Source organism: Zingiber officinale, chromosome 1B (genome assembly GCF_018446385.1).
Source record: "Zingiber officinale cultivar Zhangliang chromosome 1B, Zo_v1.1, whole genome shotgun sequence".
In the NCBI taxonomy this organism is placed as follows: Eukaryota; Viridiplantae; Streptophyta; class Magnoliopsida; order Zingiberales; family Zingiberaceae; genus Zingiber; species Zingiber officinale.
The window spans coordinates 69,704,156-69,726,053 of record NC_055986.1 but is presented as its reverse complement, the minus strand read 5'-3'; the positions used below and the strand labels follow the sequence as shown (position 1 = coordinate 69,726,053).

The 21,898-nt window shown below is 40.9% G+C and overlaps 1 protein-coding gene across 1 annotated transcript; it reads left to right on the top strand.

Annotated features, from left to right (window-relative positions):
• Positions 1 to 254: 254 nt before the first annotated feature.
• Positions 255 to 20,980, top strand: LOC122038803. Its single transcript, XM_042598748.1, has 3 exons — positions 255 to 451; positions 20,597 to 20,663; positions 20,732 to 20,980. The coding sequence occupies exons 1-3, from the start codon at positions 255 to 257 to the stop codon at positions 20,978 to 20,980; spliced, it is 513 nt and encodes a 170-aa protein (XP_042454682.1).
• Positions 20,981 to 21,898: the final 918 nt, after the last annotated feature.

The window sequence follows — 21,898 nt, the reverse complement described above, 5'->3', positions numbered from 1 at the left end:
ACCTGAGCATAACATTACAAATTCTCCGAGAGAGACAATTGTATGCCAAATTCTCAAAGTGCGAATTTTGGCTTGACCAGGTGTCGTTTTTGGGTCACGTGATCTCTAAGGATGGAATTATGGTAGACCCAAGCAAGATAGAAGCCGTGAGTAACTGGAACAGACCAAAGAATGCCAGTGAAATCCGAAGTTTCCTCGGACTAGCCGGCTATTATCGGAAATTCGTAGAGGGTTTTTCCAGAATTGCAGCCCCCATGACGGCCCTCACCAAGAAGAACAAGAGGTACGAATGGACGGAGGATTGTGAGAGAAGCTTCGCGGAGTTGAAGAGAAAATTGACTAGTGCTCCAATTCTCACTCTTCCAGAAAGTAATGGGGGATTCGATATGTATAGCAATGCTTCCAGATTGGGACTCGGAGCTGTACTTATGCAGAATGGAAAAGTCATTGCGTATGCCTCTCGACAACTCAAGGAGCATGAAAAGAATTATCCCACACATGACTTAGAGCTAGCCGCTGTAGTCTTTGCTCTCAAGATATGGAGGCATTATCTATATGGGGCCCAGTGTAAAATTTATGCAGATCACCAGAGTCTGAAATATTTCTTTACACAGAAAGACCTAAACATGCGACAACGGAGATGGCTCGAGCTAGTCAAGGATTATAACTGCGAGATCTTCTATCATCCGGGAAAAGCAAACAAGGTAGCAGATGCGCTCAGTAGGAAGTTCTGAGTTACCGGAACTTTTTTTTTAAGTTCGAGGACGAACTTTTATGAGGTATGGGAGACTGTAACACCCATGGGATCCTTAGCAAAATTCTAGAATATTTTATCATGAATAAAGAAAAAATATATATGTTTTAGTTAAATTTTGCTCCTAGCCGAACACTTAAACAAATAAAATAGAAATAAAAATATATAAGGTCTAGGACTTGAACTCTAGATCTCTCATTAGATGCCTGAATAAGATAACCACTAGACCAAGAGAAATTATTGTTAGAAAAGAGAGGGAAACCATAATTAAATGTAAGAAGAAAAGGCTCTTCTCTTAGAAGGAGAAGTGAGAGTTGTCTTCTTCCTCTCTAATGAAGAGATGCTCTAGAATATTCTTTTCTTACTCACCAAGAAGGGATGTATCTAGACTTTTCTCTTAATTATGAAGAGAGTAAAAGAAAGGAGGAAGAAAAATATATTTTTCCTTCCTCCTCTCATGATGAATAAAAGGAGGAAATTAAAATGAGTTGGCATTTTTCCTCATTCACCTTCCTACTCCCTCCTCCTCCACCGTGACCTTTTCTTCACCATTTCCTCTTCTTGTCGAGACCAAGGAGCAAGGAAGCTTCCCCTCTCTAGGAAGGATCCACAACAAAGGTTAAATCTCTAAGGAAAACAAGCGCAAGGAAGTGAGTATCCCCTCACTGCAGTACAAGTAGCTTCGGTTTAAAATGTTTTTCGAAACTCTAAAAATTTTCTTGCAAGAATGTGGTCAAGATAAAGAATAGGTAGTCACTTAGGGTTAACAAGTGATAAGAGATGCTTCATGTTATAGAAAAATAAAAAGAGAAATTTAGAGCCTTATTGCATGTTTCGGCCAAGGATGGAAGAGAGGACCTAGAACAAGTTTTCTTTGATCACATGCTTAATTTTTCTACTCTATGATATATGAATTTCACATGTTGTTAGTTAAGTCTTCATTCTTCATGTTGTGAAAAAAAAGAAGAGATACCTATCTATATGGTTCGGCCAAAATTGATTATAAGGCCTTAGGTCAAGAATTTTAGATAGAAACCATACTAGTTGTACCTCTTTGTGATGTATGAATTTTTACATGTTTATAACCAAGGTTTTTATGCTTCTTATGGAATAAAATGGTATGAAACCCTACTGATATGTTTGGCCAAATTGAAATAAATGGGTTAAGGTTAAAGTTTTGAACTCAAATATGCTTAGATCATGAAGTACAATACCTTGTATGCACTTAGATTAAATGGGCTTGTTATATGTTTAAGTTTTATGCTCCTTATGGAATAAAATGATATGAAACTCTACTGATATGTTTCAGCCAAATGAAAATAAATGGGTTAGGATTAGAGTTTTTGAACTCAAATAGGCTTATTCATGAAGTAGAGTGCCTTGTAGGTACTTGTACAATGCTCTATAGGTACTTAGATTAAATGTGCATGTTACATGTTTAAGTCTTATGCTTCTTATGGAATAAAATGATATGAAACCCTACTGATATGTTTCGGCCAAATTGAGATAAATGGGTTAAGGTTAGAGTTTTGAACTCAAACATGCTTATTCATGAAGTATAATGCCTTGTATGTGCTTAGATCAAGTTTACATGTTATGTGGATAAGTTCTATGCTTCATATGGAACCAAATGATATAAGAACCCTACTGATACGTTTCGGCCAAATTGAGATAAATGGGTTAAGGTTAGAGTTTTGAACACAAACATGCTTATTCATGAAATAATATGCCTTGTATGTGCTTAGATCAAGTTTACATGTTATGTGGATAAGTTCTATGCTTCATATGAAACCAAATGATATAAGAACCCTACTGATATGTTTCGGCCAAATTGAGATAAATGGGTTAAGGTTAGAGTTTTGAACTCAAACATGCTTATTCATGAAGTATAATGCCTTGTATGTGCTTAGATCAAGTTTACATGTTATGTGGATAAGTTCTATGCTTCATATGGAACCAAATGATATAAGATCCCTACTGATATGTTTCTGCCAAATTGAGATAAATGGGTTAAGGTTGGAGTTTTGAACTTAAACATGCTTATTCATGAAGTATAATGCCTTGTATGTGCTTAGATCAAGTTTACATGTTATGTGGATAAGTTCTATGCTTCATATGGAACCAAATGATATAAGAACCCTACTGATATGTTTCGGCCAAATTGAGATAAATGGGTTAAGGTTAGAGTTTTGAACTCAAACATGCTTATTCATGAAGTATAATGCCTTGTATGTGCTTAGATCAAGTTTACATGTTATGTGGATAAGTTCTATGCTTCATATGGAATAAAATGAGGTTGAAACCTACTGATATGGTTCGGCCAAGATGGATTAATTGGGTTAGGAAAGAGTTTAAACCTAACCAAACATGCTTATGTATTTTCATGATATGTAGCCTTTGATATATAAGTAGATTAAGCTTTCATGCTTTATGATGTGATGAAAATATGCTTTACGATATGTTGCATTTCTATGTCTTATGATAAGATGTGCCATGTTTATGATATGATATGATAGACTTATGACATGATAGGCTATGGTCATGATATGATATGCTAGACTCATGATATGATATGCCATGTTCATGATATGTTATGCTAAGTGTTGGTGCAACATCCCTTAGGTCAAGGTTGACCTGGTTAACCAAGCTGAGTCTTGGTTTGGGTTTAGATGTTTGACAATAAGATAGTGATTGAAGTAGAGTCAAGTAGGTCAAGAGTGACCGGATACTTGACTGGAAAGTCCTGGTGAGTGAAGCCAGGTGAAAGTCCTAGTGAGTGAAGCTAGGCAGAAGGAAATCCTGGTGAGTGAAGCCAGGTGAAAGTCCTGGTGAGTGAAGCTAGGCAGAAGGAAATCCTGGTGAGTGAAGCCAGGTGAAAGTCCTAGTGAGTGAAGCTAGGCAGAAGGAAATCCTGGTGAGTGAAGCCAGGTGAAAGTCCTAGTGAGTGAAGCTAGGCAGATGGAAACCCTAGTGAGTGAAGCTAGGTGAAAGTCCTGGTGAGTGAAGCCAGGCAAGGGAAATCCAGATGGATCAAGGATGATCGGACATCTGGTGTTGGGAAGTCCAAGTAGGTCAAAGGATTGACTGGATACTTGGCATAAGGAAATCCAGATGGGTCAAGGTTGACCAGACATCTGGTGGAAGTCCAAGTAGGTCAATGGAGTGACCGGATACTTGGCACGACGAGTAAAAGTCCAAGTGGGTCAAAGGGATTGACCGGACACTTGGTGGGGAGTCCTGGCAGGTCAAGGGAGTGACCAGATGCTAGGCATGATGTACCAACAGGTCAAGGTTGACCGGATGTTGGTTAGGGAGGTTTGGGACTTGGTTTTGGGCAAAAATCAAGTGCTGGATCGATCCGTGGATCGATTCAGGCTCTGGATCGATCAGTGGATCGATCCAGATGCTAGTTCCCGCGTACAGTAGGGTCCTGGATCGATCACTAGAGCGATTGCCGAACCTGGATCGATCAGCCGATCGATCCAGATTGGTCTCCGTGCACAGTAGCACGCTGGATCGATCCGTGGATCGATCCAAAGCCTCGTTCGAGCTGAAAACACTTGAGTTCAGCTCCAGATGACAGCAAAGCCCTAGAACACCCTCTTCACGATCTCATCTCGGCTCCTCGCCAGCTTCTCCACAGCTCTCTACAAGCACGTGATCGCCAGTTCTTGAAGGATCTTGGAGGCTTTCCAAGTCAAGAGGCGGATCTATTGCAAGAAGAAGAAACTAGGGTTAGGGTTTGCACTCATTGTAAGCTTGTAAGCTTCTATTTCTTGTACTCTTTCCCTTTCTTCTTGTATTGAGTGTTGTAGGGCTTCTCCGCCTTTGGTAGTTATCATAAAGGAGAGTTTATTTAGTGGAGGGTGTGTGCGTTGGTGTGGATCCTTGGATTAGTCACCTCTTGTGAGGTGGATACCAAGTAAAATCCTAGTGTTAGCGTGGTTGTATTTGTTTCTGTATTTTACGCTGCATATCCTTGAAGAAACAAGCCACGCCGAGCGACGAGCACGCGACGAGCTATTCACCCCCCCCTCTAGCTACTTTTGGTCCTAACAAGTGGTATCAGAGCGAGGCCGCTCTTCACCGGAATCATCGCCGGAAGGGTCAAGCATATCAAGAAAAGCTAGAGGGTGAAGAAGTTGGAGCAAATTCTTCAAGTTCAAGATTTTATCAAGCTCAACTTCAAGATGCAATTCCAAGATGGACTTGGATTTGACACAAGGGTGGCTCCACCATACACTTCTACAAGTTTTGATTCTTGGAGATCAAGAATCGAAAACTTTCTTATGATGGAGATAGAGCAATGGTTTGCTCTAATGGAAGGCTTCAAAGCTCCAACGAACTCCAAGGGCAAGCTTCTAAAGAAAAGCAGATGGAGCTCGGAGCAAATTCAAAGGGGCGAGGCAAATGACAAAGTGACCAAACTTTTGGTCAACTTATTGCCTAGCCACATCTTGGCTCAAGTTGGAGAATTCGAAGATGCCAAGGAGCTTTGGAGCAAATTGGCCTCATGAAGAGATCCCCTCCACTGTACGAGATCAAGAAGAATCCAGAGAGGGAGACTCTTTGGAGCAAGACCAAGAGGAGGATTCCGAGGTTGAGAGATGCTCAACCTCCGAAGAAGAGGAAATCCAAGAAGCTTCATCCTCAAGGGAATGCAACGAAGGGAACAAGGAGGGAGCATATTCCTTGTTTCATATTCAAGATGATGAAGCCTCCACCTCTAGGATTGAGGGGGAGCAATCCTTGGTGACACCGGATCAAGAAGAAGGAGAAGCCTCTACATCCGGTCAAGAGAAGAAGAGGAGGAAGAAGCTTCTACCTCCACAAGTCAAGAAAAATCAAATGGAGGAGAATCAAGGTCCGATCAAGAGGAAGCTTCTACCTCCGGATCCAAAGAAAAAGATGCCACCCCTACAAGCAAAGGTATGAATATTTCAATTAATAATAAAAATCATATAATATGTTTTGAGTGTAGGGAAAGCGGGCACTACAAGAGCAAGTGCCCTAAATTGGCCAAGAAGAAGGGCCAAGTGGCACAAAAGGGCAAGGTGAAGCCTAAGGAGACCATCCCTGGAACAAAGAAGAGCAAGGAGCACATTGTGTGCTTTTTGTGCAATCAAAAGGGGCATTACCGGAGTCAATGCCCCAAGGGGAAGAAGATGGTCAAGGCTCAAGGAGGCACTAGTCAAGGGGGAGCCTCCAAGGTAAAGAAGAAGGTATCTTTTATTGAGCCTACTCCTTTACATTATGGTAAAAAGCATGCTAGGTCAAATTTATATCATTTCAATGCTATTTACCATGAACATAGGAAGCATGATAGCATTAAAGAAAAACATGTAGCTCTTCATGCCAAAACTACTACACCTAAGGTTAGGAATGTAGGTAGAAATCTAGGCAATAACTCTAAGGATTTTAGATACAAGCCTAGAAACCAAAATGCTCATGGATCAAATGAAAAATCAAAATCTAAGGATTTAATGGTAGAAAATCAAGTCTTGAGGTCAAGACTTGATAAAATGGAAAAGACCCTAAAAAGGATGGAAAATATCCTAAAAGGGCAAAATGAGCATAACTTAGGGTTAGGAAAATCAAAGCCATCAAATAGCCATAGAGGTTTGGGATACAAACCAAAGGCTAAGAAGGATGTGCCTAGTTATCATAGGGTTCCATATAGTTATGGAACAAACCCTAGGTTTAATGGTCAAGTCAAGAATACTAGGGAAGTCATCCCTAAGAGTATTTTTGCAACCAAAGTGACTAAGACTTCTAAGAAGTCTAAGAAAGTCACTAACAAGGTCACAAGGAGGCTATCCCTAGGGTTGACCTAGAAAATGTGACCAAGGCTTCTAAGAAGCCCAACAAGGTCACTAGGAAGGTATCTAGGGAAGTTATCCCTAGTGAGTACCTAGAGCATCCAAGGAGCACCAATAGGTGTTGGGTTCCTAGGAGCATCTTCTCTATCCCATAAATGGGTTAGAGTGTCAACTCCAATTAGAAGGGTAGTTAACCCAACTTTGAGGAAATTGACACTCAAGGAGCATTTTCAAGGTTTTGTTAACCTTGAAATGAAATGGAACTATTATTTACTCCTTGAAAGAGTAAAATGTGCCTAGTGGTGAAAATTTGATTTTAATCTTAAAAGGCACATATTGGGAAATTCATAAGAGCTACCAAGTTGGGATTTTGGTATGTTCTTAGAAAATTAAAGGAAATTGAAGCCTTATGTTGAAGTGCTACTCTTGTGGAAAAATGAAATATGCCAACATTTGAGGATATGCTTAATTTCAACTGGCATAAATTAATCAAGGGAATTAGAAATGCCAATTTAGGCTTTGACATTTTCTTGAAGCACTTTAGGGCAATCTAGGTTTAAGTTGTAAGTTTAGCTAAGGTTTTAAGGATACTTAGATAGTTAATCTAGGTATATTTTATTTATGCTAAATCTTGCCATGATTGTTTGCCCATCATATGTCATGACATCATGTCTATTTTTGCGTTCATGTTTTATTATGAAAAATCCAAAAATACCATGTCATGACATTCATACATCATGTAATTATAGGATATTTTCTTTTGAAAATTATTTCTTTTTGATGTATGTCATAACATTATCATGCATTAAGTTTAATTCCTTGTAATTAAGGACAAAAGGCATTTAACAACACTTATTAACAAGTGACATCCTAGGTGGGTGTCTAATATCTCCAAAATGCCTAGATAGATATGCATGATCCCTAGATTAGGGCAAAACCAAAATCTACATCTCACAAAGACCTATAAGATGACTTGTATGTATTTTAGTGCACATTAGATACAAGTGAGATGTTAGGATGATGAACAAAACTCAAGATGTTGATTTAGTGCATTCTTTTGAGTTTTAGTTTCATCAAAACACATAGATATGTGTTTTCCCATCATTGGGAAAGCTAATGTACAAGTCATGTGCATTATGCCCAAGGAACATGGTGGGATATTGGTTTTGAAAAAGTTTTCAAAATGATTTTGGAAAACCTTGGTGAAGGCTATCTTTTGATAGTAATCACCATTGAATAGTTAGACACAAACTTGAAGAAAACACTAAAGTTTTTGCAAGTTTTCAAGTTTGTGTCAATCTTTGAAAAGATGATGTATTTTCATAGAAAACTATTTTCCTTGATAATATATGCCCTAAATAATGTCTACACGAAATTTCATAATTTTGGATTTTGTAGAATTTTCTAGGGTTTCGTTGACTGGAATGGAATTTCAGCAACTATCGAGTCTGATCGATCCATGGATCGATTGGAGTGCTGAATCGATCCATGGATCGATTCGGCCAATTGCAGAAACTCGGATCGATCAGCCGATCGATCCAGTAGTCTGAATCGATCGGTGGATCGATTCAGCAGAGTTCAATCGATTGGAACCCAACTCCAATCGATCCAAGATTTTGGTTGGGAAAGCCTGATTTCAGCACTTTGAACCTATTTTAGTCAATGTAACCTTTCCAAACCCCTAAATATACATTTGTATACATAAGGAGGGTGTTTTCATGTGAAAACAAGGATGGATTGGTTAAGGAAGGCTAAGTTGAAGTTTAGGTTGAGGTTTGTTTCAAATTTTGAATATTTGAACCTCAAAACTTCTACAATTGGGTTTCCTAAAGGTTTAGGGATTCCAAGTCATTGTTGGTGCAATGACAGAAGTTACCACCATGTCTTTAGGGGGAGGGACTCTTTAAAGGCATGAAAATTATTTTTCATGAACCTTGGAAGGTGGTTAACCTTCTTTAAAGAATATGCTCAAGGTTGAGCATGGGTTGAACCTGAATGAGGAGTGTATATCCTCATTGTTCAGTGATTTCATTGGATAATGCTCAAGGATGGGCATTTGCCTACATTGGGGGAGAATGTAGGGGTAAGAATAATGAAGGGTATGGGACCTTCAGTATCGTGTTGATCACAACGAGTGATGTTGTGAACAACGATGAGCAACTTTTCAGGGGGAGAGTTTTCAACAAATGGAGTTGTTGAAGTGTGCCCAAAATTGGAGCATCGGTTGATGTGTGTCCAAAGATGGGTTGATGTGTTTTATCAATAGGGGATTGATGTGTGCCAATAGGGGGAGAATGAAAGGGCTTGTGAAAGGAAGTAAGTTAGGCTTTCATTACCTAGAGGGAGTTTGCCCTCTTAGGAGGAGAATGAAGAGCTTAACTTATGCTTTCATTACCTAGTGGCATGAAGAATGAGGCTATGGGATTAGCCTAACACATGTGGTATTGTAAGGTATTGTGGTATTGTCAAACATCAAGGGAGATTGGCACATCCCTTAGGTCAAGGTTGACTGGTTAACAAGCTGAGTCTTGGTTTGGGTTTAGATGTTTGACAATAGATAAGATGGATTGATTGTAAGTCAAGTAGGGTGAGGAGGACCTTGAAATCGACAGGAATGTCTAGTGGAAAGTCCTAGAAACTGGTGAGTGAAGGAAGGCAGAAAGTCCGAATGAAGCGTGAGTCCCGTGAGTGAAGCTAGGGAGGAGGAAACTCGTGAGTGAAGCCGGTGAAAGTCCTAGTGAGGAAGCTAGGCTAAGAAATCATCGTGAGTGAAGCCGGTGAAAGTCCTAGTGAGTGAAGCTGGCAAGTGGAAACCCTAGTGAGTGAAGCTAGGTGAAAGTCCCGTGAGTGAAGCCAAAATCCAGATGGATCAAGGATGATCGGACATCCGGTGTTGGGAAGTCCAAGTAGGTCAAAGGATTGACTGGATACTTGGCATAAGGAAATCCATATGGGTCAAGGTTGACCAGATTGTTGAGAGTCCAGAGTAGCCAAGGGATGCTGACTCCGACGAGAGAAAAAGTCCAAGTGGGTCAAAGGGATTGACCGGACACTTGGTGAGTCTGGCAGGGTCAGAGTGACCGATGCGGGCATGATGTACCAACAGTCAAGGTTGACGGATGTTGTTAGGGAGGTTTAGGGACTTGGTTTTGGGCAAAATCAAATCGATCCGTGGATCGATCTCAGTGATCGATGATCGATCGGATCCGACTCCCGCCGGTCAGCATAGTGAGATTCATCGATCAGATCCGATCCGATCGGATCGTCGATCAGGAGTGCCATCCCGATCGATCGGCCGGATCGTCGGGTCGTCACGGGAGATCGGATCGTATTCTTCGAGCAGGCGCTGGATCGATCCGTGGATCGATCCAAAGCCTCCTCGATCGATCATTAACGCGAACGATCCGGATAACGTGTGTTTAAAGAAGTCTGCGTCGTCTCTTCACGATCTCATCTCGCTCTGGCCTTCTCTCTCTCTACAAGCATGTGATCGCCAGTTCTTGAAGGATCTTGGAGGCTTTCCAAGTCAAGAGGCGGATCTATTGCAAGAAGAAGAAACTAGGGTTAGGGTTTGCACTCATTGTAAGCTTGTAAGCTTCTATTTCTTGTACTCTTTCCCTTTCTTCTTGTATTGAGTGTTGTAGGGCTTCTCCGCCTTTGGTAGTTATCATAAAGGAGAGTTTATTTAGTGGAGGGTGTGTGCGTTGGTGTGGATCCTTGGATTAGTCACCTCTTGTGAGGTGGATACCAAGTAAAATCCTAGTGTTAGCGTGGTTGTATTTGTTTCTGTATTTTACGCTGCATATCCTTGAAGAAACAAGCCACGCCGAGCGACGAGCACGCGACGAGCTATTCACCCCCCCCTCTAGCTACTTTTGGTCCTAACATTAAGTTCATGAGATGATATGCCAAGGTTGATGATAAGAAAATAACATGTTATACTTTATGTTATGATAAGAACATGTTATATAATGCATGTGTGAATGGCTTATGTAAGAAGAAAAGTCTAAAGAGTTGCTTCCCTTAAGTTGGGACCAAGAGCATTCTTCATGTTATGAAAAAGAGTTGCTTCCCTTAAGTTGGGACCAAGAGCACTCTTCATGTTATGAAAAAGAGTTGCTTCCCTTAAGTTGGGATCAAGAGCACTCTTCATGCTATGGTAAAGAGATGCTTCCCTTAAGTTGGGGATCAAGAGCTCTCTTCATGATATGACAAGAATTATGACATGTATGATATGATGAGATATGATATGCATGATATTTTACTTTGTATGGCTTGTACCAAGGGTGGGCTCCATAAGCGCCCGGCCGACGGACTATGAACGGACCTCGTTAAGGGATGGGCTCCTCAGTACGCCCCTAGGTTGACGGACTATGAGCGGATCCTAGGTTCGGGGCTAGCTACCCTGTCCTAGGGATTGCGCGCATTTATGTTTACATGTGGTACAAGCCGAGGCCCTTCTCATGATGATGATATGATATTCAAGTATGTATACTATATATTTTGAAAGAAGCATGATGCATATGTGCATTCCATGATACATGTTTTAAAAATATACATATTGCATCTACATGCACATATTATGAAATTATGTTTATGCACCTTTATGAACAGGTATGAGTTATGATACATGTTTACATGATATGATAGGCTTCATGATATGTGCTTACAGAATGTGATATGAATCATGATATACACTCACATGCTATACTCTGATATGTTATGCTTCTTATGTGATATGATATATTATGTTCTATTTTCCCTCATGTTATGTTATGAGATGTTATAGTTTGTACATGATAAGATATGTTCTATGTTATGATTCTCCTTGTTATGTTATGCTATGCTATGGTTTCTACATGTTATGATATGTTATGTGTTTTTCGGATTTATGGGTAGGCAAGGATCTCACTAAGCCTTTGGCTTATAGCTACACGCTTTCCTTATACTGGAGATAAAGGCAAGGAATGGATTGTTTAAGGGGAGCAGAGCAGGAAAGGCAATGAGGATGTGTGTGGAAGTGCTGGTGGATAGATCTATTTAAGTTTTTGAATTATCTAAGTTATGCATGTGAACAATGTTGGACCTATGCTTATGATAATGTTCAGCTAGTATGATATCCTACTCATGTTATGTTGGTACGTTTGACTTCACATGCCATGTTAAGAGAACTAGATGCATATGGTGTTAGTTAGAGCCCTAGAGCCAATCATTTGATGATTGTATGGACTCATGTATATCATATTCTTGTATATTAATAAAGGCATTTGTTTGGTTATTATACTTATTTGTATTAGTGCCAAATAGACTAAGTATAATAGCGTCCTTGAGTAGAGGGTTCATACCTATATCAATCGATTAGTTGAATCGATAGTGAGATGATATAGGGAACACTACTCTAAATCATTCCTAGTCGAGTATTAACATTCAGGGACAATGTTAATGCAATAAGACTAGCATGTAGGTCAGTTCGATGACTTGATCTCACAAGTCATGGATATAGAGATATCAAGCTGACACATGGGTATACATTGGATAATGTATACTGAATGACCCGCCATGAGAAAGTATCATGGATCGTTATATGAGTGTCATATACTTTCTCATGTGGCTATTAGTATGACTATTAGTCCTTAGACCTGAAGTCACCATGGATCCCTACATAAGGAGTTATGTACTTTAGTTTCGTCAACCGTCTCCCGTAACTGGGTGGACTATAAAGGCGATTTCTGTGTATGTAATGAATTATGCAGAGGGATGTGAGTGATGTAGATGGGATCTATCCCTCCCATATGAGCGACATCGCTATTCTTGATAGAGTGAGAGCACTAAGTGCATGGCCATGCCCAAATGAGTCAACATTAGGTGTTGAGCTCATTTGATCAAGTGAGTCTACTTGGAGTTCAAGATTTAGATTGATTAGAGGATGACACGGTCTATGCCTCACATTGATCAATCTAGATGTCTAGGATAGAAGGACAATGTCACATATTGTGAGGAGTCACAATTAGTAGTCACAAGGTAATGTCGGATCTTGACATTCTTGTAACTTGGGTAGTAATGATGTGTTGCTAGATACCGCTCATTACTTATGCTCCTAAATGGGTTTAGGGCATTGCCAACGTTACAAGAACCTATAGGGTCACACACTTAGGACAATTAGATGGAGATTAGGTTCATATGATGAACCAAGAGGATTAGATTCATTTGATGAATCAAATTGGATTAAGAGTAATCCAAATTGGGCTAACTTGAGTTTGACTCAAGTTGATTCAAGTATTTAATGAGTCTAATTTAGATTATGACTCATTAAATCAATTTAATTTAATGAATTAGATTCATTATATTAAGTTGGCTCGAATCAAATGGTTGGATTAGATCAACCATGGTAGAGATTGGGTCAAGTTGGACTTGACTAGAGAAGGAAGACCAAAGGTCAATTTTGACTTGACCTTTTGCCACCTCATTGGTGAGTTGGCATTAGGTGGACCAATGATGATGTTCCACATCATCATATTGTGCCACCTCATGGAAGTTACAAAGCCATTTTCTTATTAACTCCACATTAATTGCATTTAATGGGGAGTTACTCTTGTGGAGAAAGTGGCCGGCCACTTTGTGAGTAAATGAGAATTTGATTTTCATTGAAGTGGTGCATCTTCTTCCTCCTTCCTTTCAAGCTCTCCCTCTCCCTCTCCTCCTTACTTGGCCAAACCTTACCAAGGTGCTAGCACACCTTTGTGTGAGGTTTTCTCCATCTAACTTGACCGTGTGGATACTTCTAGAGGACCGGCGCTTGACGGTCTTGAGATCCGGCAAAACCTTGGAAGAGCGGGATTCGCGTAGGGCGCGCATCAAGGGTAAACACTTTTTCTCGTAGATCTAAGTAGTAGATCGGTTTTTGAACTCGTACAAGAAATAGTTTTTCGAATTTTGTATACGAATCTTTGCACGGATCTACGACTTTGGGTCTTTCGGGGTTTCCGCGACGCGAAAAAGCGGTTTTCGAGGCCCGAAAAGACTTGTACGAGTTAGTTTTTGGTTTTTGGAAAACAAAAAGCTTCTGTGATTTTCTGTAAAAATTCAATTTTTATGTTTTTATGGGTAATTTTTCCTTATAGGCGAAGCACAAGGGTCTCGGCACTTGTAGGCTTCGGCTATCGGGAAGAATTTTCCCAAACGGCTTCGTTTCAACCCAAAATCTTTTGGGACAGCAGACTCGGGTGCCTTTAGATCGCAACGGAGCAACTCACGATGGTTAGATCGTGGGTAGGGGCGCTGCCCCTAACCCCGCAAGGGGATTTGCTCCACGATCGCACCCGAAATCGCTAAAAACGAACCCGTCGAAAAGATTTTTCCGAAACGGTAATGTCTCGGCCCAAATCGTTTTGGGACAGCGGGTTTAGGCGCTGTTGGATCGCAATGGGACCCTCGCGATGGTTAGATCGCGAGTATGGGCGCTGCCCCTGGCCCCGCAAGGGGATCCGTTCCGCGATTGCGCCCGAAACCACTAACCGGGACCGCCGGGAAATTTTACTTGTAAAATTGTAAAAAAAAATTTTTTTTTTAAATTACAGAAAATAAGAAAATATATAATTTTTAATTATATATTAATTTTGTGATAGTCATGGCCCAAAACCCAATATGATTGGTTGTGTTGTAATTCATACGTGTTGTATTTATTTTATTATTCGCGACCTGCGCGTCGTGCCTCGTCTTTTATTCTTGTTGTAAATTAGATTTAGACTCGAATGTAACTCGAGTTTCAAATTGTAATGTACAAATTGGAGCGGTGGAGGGTCCACACGAGACGGAGTTCCGAGGCGGGCACGAGCAACACAAGGTGGTCAAAGGGAGGAGCTTGGAGAAGCTGTTGACCCTAGGTTGACCATTCGATCTTCTCATTGGCTTGAGAAGATCGTAGTAGGGCCACGACTAAATCACAAATAGATTAATTAATTAATTGTTATGTATATGATGCATGTTTAATAGTTAATTAATTAATTAGTGCCTTCACGATTAGATTAGATCTAAGTCGTGCACATGATGCACCCTTGCGATTAGATTAGATCTAAGTCATGCACAAGATGCATCCTTCTCGATTAGATTAGATCTAGATCGAACCAACTCTAAATGCCTAACCATGCCGTGATACCTATCACTACCTCGATCACATGTATTGTTGAATCTGCCAAAGCAGAGCAATACATATTATCTTGGTAGGGTACGGAGGGACAATCTTGGTCTCGCCTATCAACGCATGGGTCAATACAAACTCAATTAGATTGAGTATTCCTAGTTGGATCGAGTCAACTATAGGCATTATTCCAACGGTTGGAAAAGATAGGTCAAAATCACATCTATATTAACTCTCGGGCGTATTAGCCAAAGCTAACTCGAGTTTTAATATAAATGCAGATATTGATTCTATAAACAAGAGTTGCATAGAGATGTAATTGGTAATCGTTACCTACCGATCATACTAAGCCTTGGGCGTATTAGCCAAAACTAACTCAAGGGTTAGTATGATGTGGATCTTGTCCCACAAGAATTATAGAATTCAGTGGGAGCATCATTTAATTAAAGGCCTAATTAGATGATTTAAAAGAATATGATATTTATTTCTGCAAATTTTCTGTTGTAGATAACCATGACGTCGAATACGAACTTTTTCTCTCTCGTTCCGTCCTTAAGAAGGACAAGCTCAACGAAGCAAATTTCTGGTACATGAACTTGAGAATAGTTCTCACCCAAGAACGTAAACTGTACGTTCGGAGCAGCCCATCCCCGCGAGCTGACCGTGATGCTTACAAGAAGCATCAAGATGGATGTGTCTGTCTAATGCTCGCAACCATGAACTCGAGCTTGAAGCAACATGAGTTGATGGGTGCTTACGATATGGTTGCACATCTTCGTCAACTATATCAAGGACAAGCGAAGCACGAGAGAACTTCAGGATACCGGAAGATCTTAACAAGAAGAGAAATAAGATTTCTACTTGATAAAAGTTATAGAAGTCAACCTCTCTATTTCTTCGTGGGTATTAGATATCGGATGTGCTTACATTTGTACTAATGTACAAGCACTAAGAAATAACGAGCATTGACAAAGGCGAGATAGACCTACGAGTAGGCAATGGAGCAGGTCTGTAGGGACTTATTTTCTATCTCTCCCTCCGGGCTTATACTAGAGTTAGACGATTGTTGTTATGTGCCTGCATTGACTAAGAACATTATATCAGTTTCTTGTTTGGACAAGAAAGGATTCTCGTTTATAATAAAGAACAAATGTTGTTCTGTCTATTTAAACGATATGTTCTATTGTAGTGCACCTCTGATGAACGGACTCTATATTCTAGACCTTGAGAGCTCTATCTATAACGTTAGTACCAAGAGGTTCAAATCGAACGATATGAACCACACCTATCTCTGGCACTGTAAATGACAAGCACTTATCCCAACTCCATAAGGATGGTTTGCTGGACTCATTTGATTTAGAATCATATGAGATATGTGAGTCATGCCTATGAGGCAAGATGACCAAGACTCCCTTTAGTGGGCACAGCGAGAGAGCGACTGATTTGTTAGTACTGATACATAGTGATGTATGTGGCCCTTTCAATGTCGCTGCTAGAGGCGGTTATAGGTACTTCATTACATTTACTGATGACTTCAGTAGATATGGTTATGTGTATTTGATGACACATAAGTCTGAATCCTTTGAAAAGTTCAAAGAATTCAAGAATGAAGTACAGAACCAGCTTGGCAAGAGTATTAAGATACTTCGATCAGATCAAGGTGGAGAATACTTAATGACTACTTAGCCGAGTGTGGGATTTTATCTCAACTCACTCCTCCTGGAACACCATAGTAGAATGGTGTATCCGAAAGGAGGAATCGTACCCTATTAGATATGGTGCGATCTATGATGAGTCACACAGATCTTCCGACATTCCTTTGGGGCTATGCTCTAGACACGACAACTTTTATACTCAACCGAGTTCCATCAAAGGCCGTGATAAAGACACCATATAGGATATGGACCGGGTGTCTTTCATGAGGATTTGGGGTTGTGAGGCTTACGTCAGACGTCAAGTCTCGGACAAACCCAAATCCGACAAGTGCTATTTCATCGGATATCCCAAGGAAACTAAGGATATCACTTCTACATTCCCAATCAGCACACAACGGTCTTTCTAGAAAGGGACTTTGTTTCTAGAAAGACTAGTGGGGGCACGTTCAATCTTGAAGAAGTTCAAGATGCGAACAATAGCCGATGCCTCGATAAATTGGAACCACAAAGTGTTGTGGATGATGTTGTTCCACAAAGAGTTGAGGAACAACAATCGGTTCAAGTAGACATACCTCTTCGCAGGTCCGATAGTCGTCAGCCTGAGAGATACTCATTTCTCTTGTCAGACCATGATGACATTGTGCTCATAGAGGATGAGCCTACCACCTATCAAGAAGCTGTGATGAGACCAGATTCTGAGAAATGGCTAGAAGCCATGAGATCCGAGATAGAATCCATGTACACCAACCAAGTATGGACTTTGGTTGATCCACCTGAAGGGGTAAAACCCATTGGGTGCAAGTGGGTCTTTAAGAGAAAGACTGACATGGATGGACTTATCTATAAGGGTCGCTTGGTAGCTAAAGGTTTCAAGCAGATTCATGGTATTGACTATGATGAAACCTTTTCTCCAGTGGCGATGTTTAAGTCCATTCGGATCATGCTTGCTATTGCATGACTATGAGATATGGCAGATGGATGTCAAAACCGCGTTTCTGAATGGAAACCTACTCGAGGATGTGTACATGACACAACTTGAGGGTTTTGTAGATCCACAGCATACTAGCAGAGTATGCAAGCTGCATAGGTCCATTTATGGACTAAAGCAAGCTTCTCGGAGCTGGAATCTTCGATTCGATGATGCGATCAAACAGTTTGGTTTCATCAAGAACGAAGATGAGCCTTGTGTCTACAAGAAGGTTGTAGGGGACATAGTTGTCTTCCTCATATGTGGATGACATACTACTCATTGGGAAGGACATCCCTATGCTTGCAGACATGGCTAGGAGTTGCTTCTCAATGAAGGACTTATGTGAGGCATCTCGCATTCTTGGGATACTGATCTATAGAGATAGATCTAAAAGATTGCTTAGTCGAGTACATATATTGACAAGGTACTCCTTCGGTTTGCCATGCAGAAATTTCTATCGATGTCACATGGCGTGAGTCTTTCGAAGACTCAAGGTCCCTCTTCTAGAGAGAGAGACCGCATGGATCAGATCCCTTATACCTCAGCCATAGGATCGATCATGTACGCCATGTTCTCGACCGATGTCTCGTATGCTTTGAGCATGACGAGAAGATACATCCGGTGAAAGTCATGGATAGCGGTCAAGAATATTCTTAAGTACTTACGAAGGACTAAAGAATATTTCTTGATATATGGAGAATGATGAGCTAACCGTAAGGGTTACGGTGATGCGACTTCGGATGATTACCGATCGCGATTCGTATTTTGCATTAATGGTGGTCAACCGAGTTCGGATCGATGGTGATTCTACAACGAAGTGCCGCATCGAGGCGAAGGAGGCGATTGGATCCAAGTTCATCATCGAACTTGGGGTGGTTCATCGCTGACCAGTTGAGCTCTATTGTGAAAACAATGGAGCTATAGCATAGGTGAAGGAACCTCGCTCACACCAGCATATACTACGGCGCTTCCATCTCATTCGAGAGATTATCGATAGAGGAGATGTGAAGATTTCCAGAGGCTAACATCGCAGATCCCTTGACCAAGGTTTTGGAGGAAGCATGATGGTCACACTAGGTCATTAGGCCTTAGAGCCTATACTGATTGGCACTAGTGCTAGTGGGAGATTGTTAGTTAGAGCCCTAGAGCCAATCATTTGATGATTGTATGGACTCATGTATATCATATTCTTGTATATTAATAAAGGCATTTGTTTGGTTATTATACTTATTTGTATTAGTGCCAAATAGACTAAGTATAATAGCGTTCTTGAGTAGAGGGTTCATACCTATATCAATCGATTAGTTGAATCTATAGTGAGATGATATAGGGAACACTACTCTAAATCATTCCTAGTCGAGTATTAACATTCAGGGACAATGTTAATGCAATAAGACTAGCATGTAGGTCAGTTCGATGACTTGATCTCACAAGTCATGGATATAGAGATATCAAGCTGACACATGGGTATACATTGGAGAATGTATACTGAATGACCCGCCATGAGAAAGTATCATGGATCGTTATATGAGTGTCATATACTTTCTCATGTGGCTATTAGTATGACTATTAGTCCTTAGACCTGAAGTCACCATGGATCCCTACATAAGGAGTTATGTACTTTAGTTTCGTCACCCGTAACTGGGTGGACTATAAAGGCGATTACTGGGTATGTAATGAATTATGCAGAGGGATGTGAGTGATGTAGATGGGATCTATCCCTCCCATATGACGGGAGCGACATCGCTATTCTTGATAGAGTGAGACCACTAGGTGCATGGCCATGCCCAAATGAGTCAACATTAGGTGTTGAGCTCATTTGATCAAGTGAGTCTACTAGGAGTTCAAGATTTAGATTGATTAGAGGATGACACGGTCTATGCCTCACATTGATCAATCTAGATGTCTAGGATAGAAGGACAATGTCACATATTGTGAGGAGTCACAATTAGTAGTCACAAGGTAATGTCGGATCTTGACATTCTTGTAACTTGGGTAGTAATGATGTGTTGCTAGATACCGCTCATTACTTATGCTCCTAAATGGGTTTAGGGCATTGCCAACGTTACAAGAACCTATAGGGTCACACACTTAGGACAATTAGATGGAGATTAGGTTCATATGATGAACCAAGAGGATTAGATTCATTTGATGAATCAAATTGGATTAAGAGTAATCCTAATTGGGCTAACTTGAGTTTGACTCAAGTTGATTCAAGTATTTAATGAGTCTAATTTAGATTATGACTTATTAAATCAATTTAATTTAATGAATTAGATTCATTATATTAAGTTGGCTCGAATCAAATGGTTGGATTAGATCAACCATGGTAGAGATTGGGTCAAGTTGGACTTGACTAGAGAAGGAAGACCAAAGGTCAATTTTGACTTGACCTTTTGCCACCTCATTGGTGAGTTGGCATTAGGTGGACCAATGATGATGTTCCACATCATCATGGTGTGCCACCTCATGGAAGTTACAAAGCCATTTTCTTATTAACTCCACATTAATTACTCTTGTGGAGAAAGTGGCCGGCCACTTTGTGAGTAAATGAGAATTTGATTTTCATTGAAGTGGTGCATCTTCTTCCTCCTTCCTTTCAAGCTCTCCCTCTCCCTCTCCTCCTTACTTGGCCAAACCTTACCAAGGTGCTAGCACACCTTTGTGTGAGGTTTTCTCCAACTAACTGACCGTGTGGATACTTCTAGAGGACCGGCGCTTGACGGTCTTGAGATCCGGCAAAACTTGGAAGAGCGGGATCGCGAAGGGCATCGCATCAAGGGTAAACTTTTTCTCGTAGATCTAAGTAGTAGATCGGTTTTGAACTCGTACAAGAAATAGTTTTTGAATTTTGTATACGAATCTTTGCACGGATCTACGGCTTTATGCCATGTTAAGAGAACCCAACATATGGTATATGTTATGATATGAAAAAAAATAATTAATTATATATGTCTTCCGCTGCCATGAATCCATATGCATTAGTATAATTGATGTCTATGTTTTAATGACGTCCGTCCCTCTGGGGCGGCCTTAGTGTTACCTGGAAGGGCGGGCGTTACACACCTTACCTCCGGAGCCTTCCCGCGTGCCCCCTTCAGCTCCCTCTGGCTCAACTACTGGGCCTTCACAGCCACCACCACCTGCTCATCACCATTACCATACCACTACCCCTTCTGAGGTGGGGTTAAGGTCAAGGCAAAACATTCCTACCAGCACCCTGACCATGAAAGGTTATTTGGCCACTTTATGGGAATAAAGTATGCACCAGATGGAACTCTTGTCGTTGCCTGCCCAAATGGATAGATTCTCAGAGCTATATTCTAAGGTAAGCTTTAATGATTCCAACACCTATTATCCTTCCTGCTTTTATTAAATATTTCCTTTATGTATCAGGCTTGTGCAGAGTCCCCGATAATAAATCAATCCTTGCATACTACTCATTACCAGAATAAGGTGCTGCGGGACAAGGTAACAGAATTGGAGCTTCAGTTAAATGACCTCGCACAAGCTAGTTATGCCCTAAGAGCTGAAATAAAAGACCTGACCAGAAGGAATATCCATCTGGAAGTATCCCTGGCGCAGGCTAACCATAAGCTTAAAGGCCTTCAAGCAGAAAAGAGCCAGATTGATGTCGTGCACTAGCAACACGTGGATCAACAAGCTTTAGTGCATCAACAAGCCATTGACCAGTTAACCCAGAAACTATGTTCCGAAGAAACCCTAGCACAAGAGCAGAGCAAAAGATTAGAGTCCCAGGCGGCCCAACTGCCGTCTCAAGCAACAAAACTTCTGGTCGTCCGGGCTGAACTATCGCAGGCTCGTGCTACTGCAGAGGGGGTATCCACAGCCCTGGTCGTCTATAAGGGGAGAATGATGGCTGCAAGTAGAGCCGCAACTTGTACCTGCGCTCTCCAGAGTTTTGTACACAAGCGGGACAACGTTTCTCCATAGCTGTTATTTATGGTGCGGCTGGGGCTCTGCGACAACTCTACGAATAGGGCTACTTGAAATCCGCTCCTCCTGCCGAGTTTCTGGATCATGATCGGATCATTAAAGAGATTTTGGATAATATTTTTGCTCCCTTTGAATGATTGATGCTGAATGCCTATGTATATTACGACTTAACGATGTCATGTAGAATACTTTATTACTTTACTTCCTACACACTCATTTGAAATTTTCTGAAATATTTTAGTCTGTTGATAGAAATGTTAGGATATACAATCCCCACTCTGACATATCCTTTTATGCTATCTGGTCAGCGTTTGACCCCGGTCTGGCAGACATTTTACAGCTCGGCCTCTTCTTCTTTATACAATTCTTCACACTCAGTAAGGTCGCAGGTAGTTTGCACTTCACGGCCGATCTAGCTTCCTACCTTGGTTATCTTGTAAATAGTAAGCTCCAGACGACAATTTCTTAATGACCTTATAAGGCCCATCCCACTGCGGTTCTAGCTTAGCCACATCCCCCACGGGCTTTACTTGCTTCCAGACCAGGTCTCCCTCCAAAGAATCGAGGAACTACTCTTCTATTATAATTTTGCCTCATTCTTTGTCT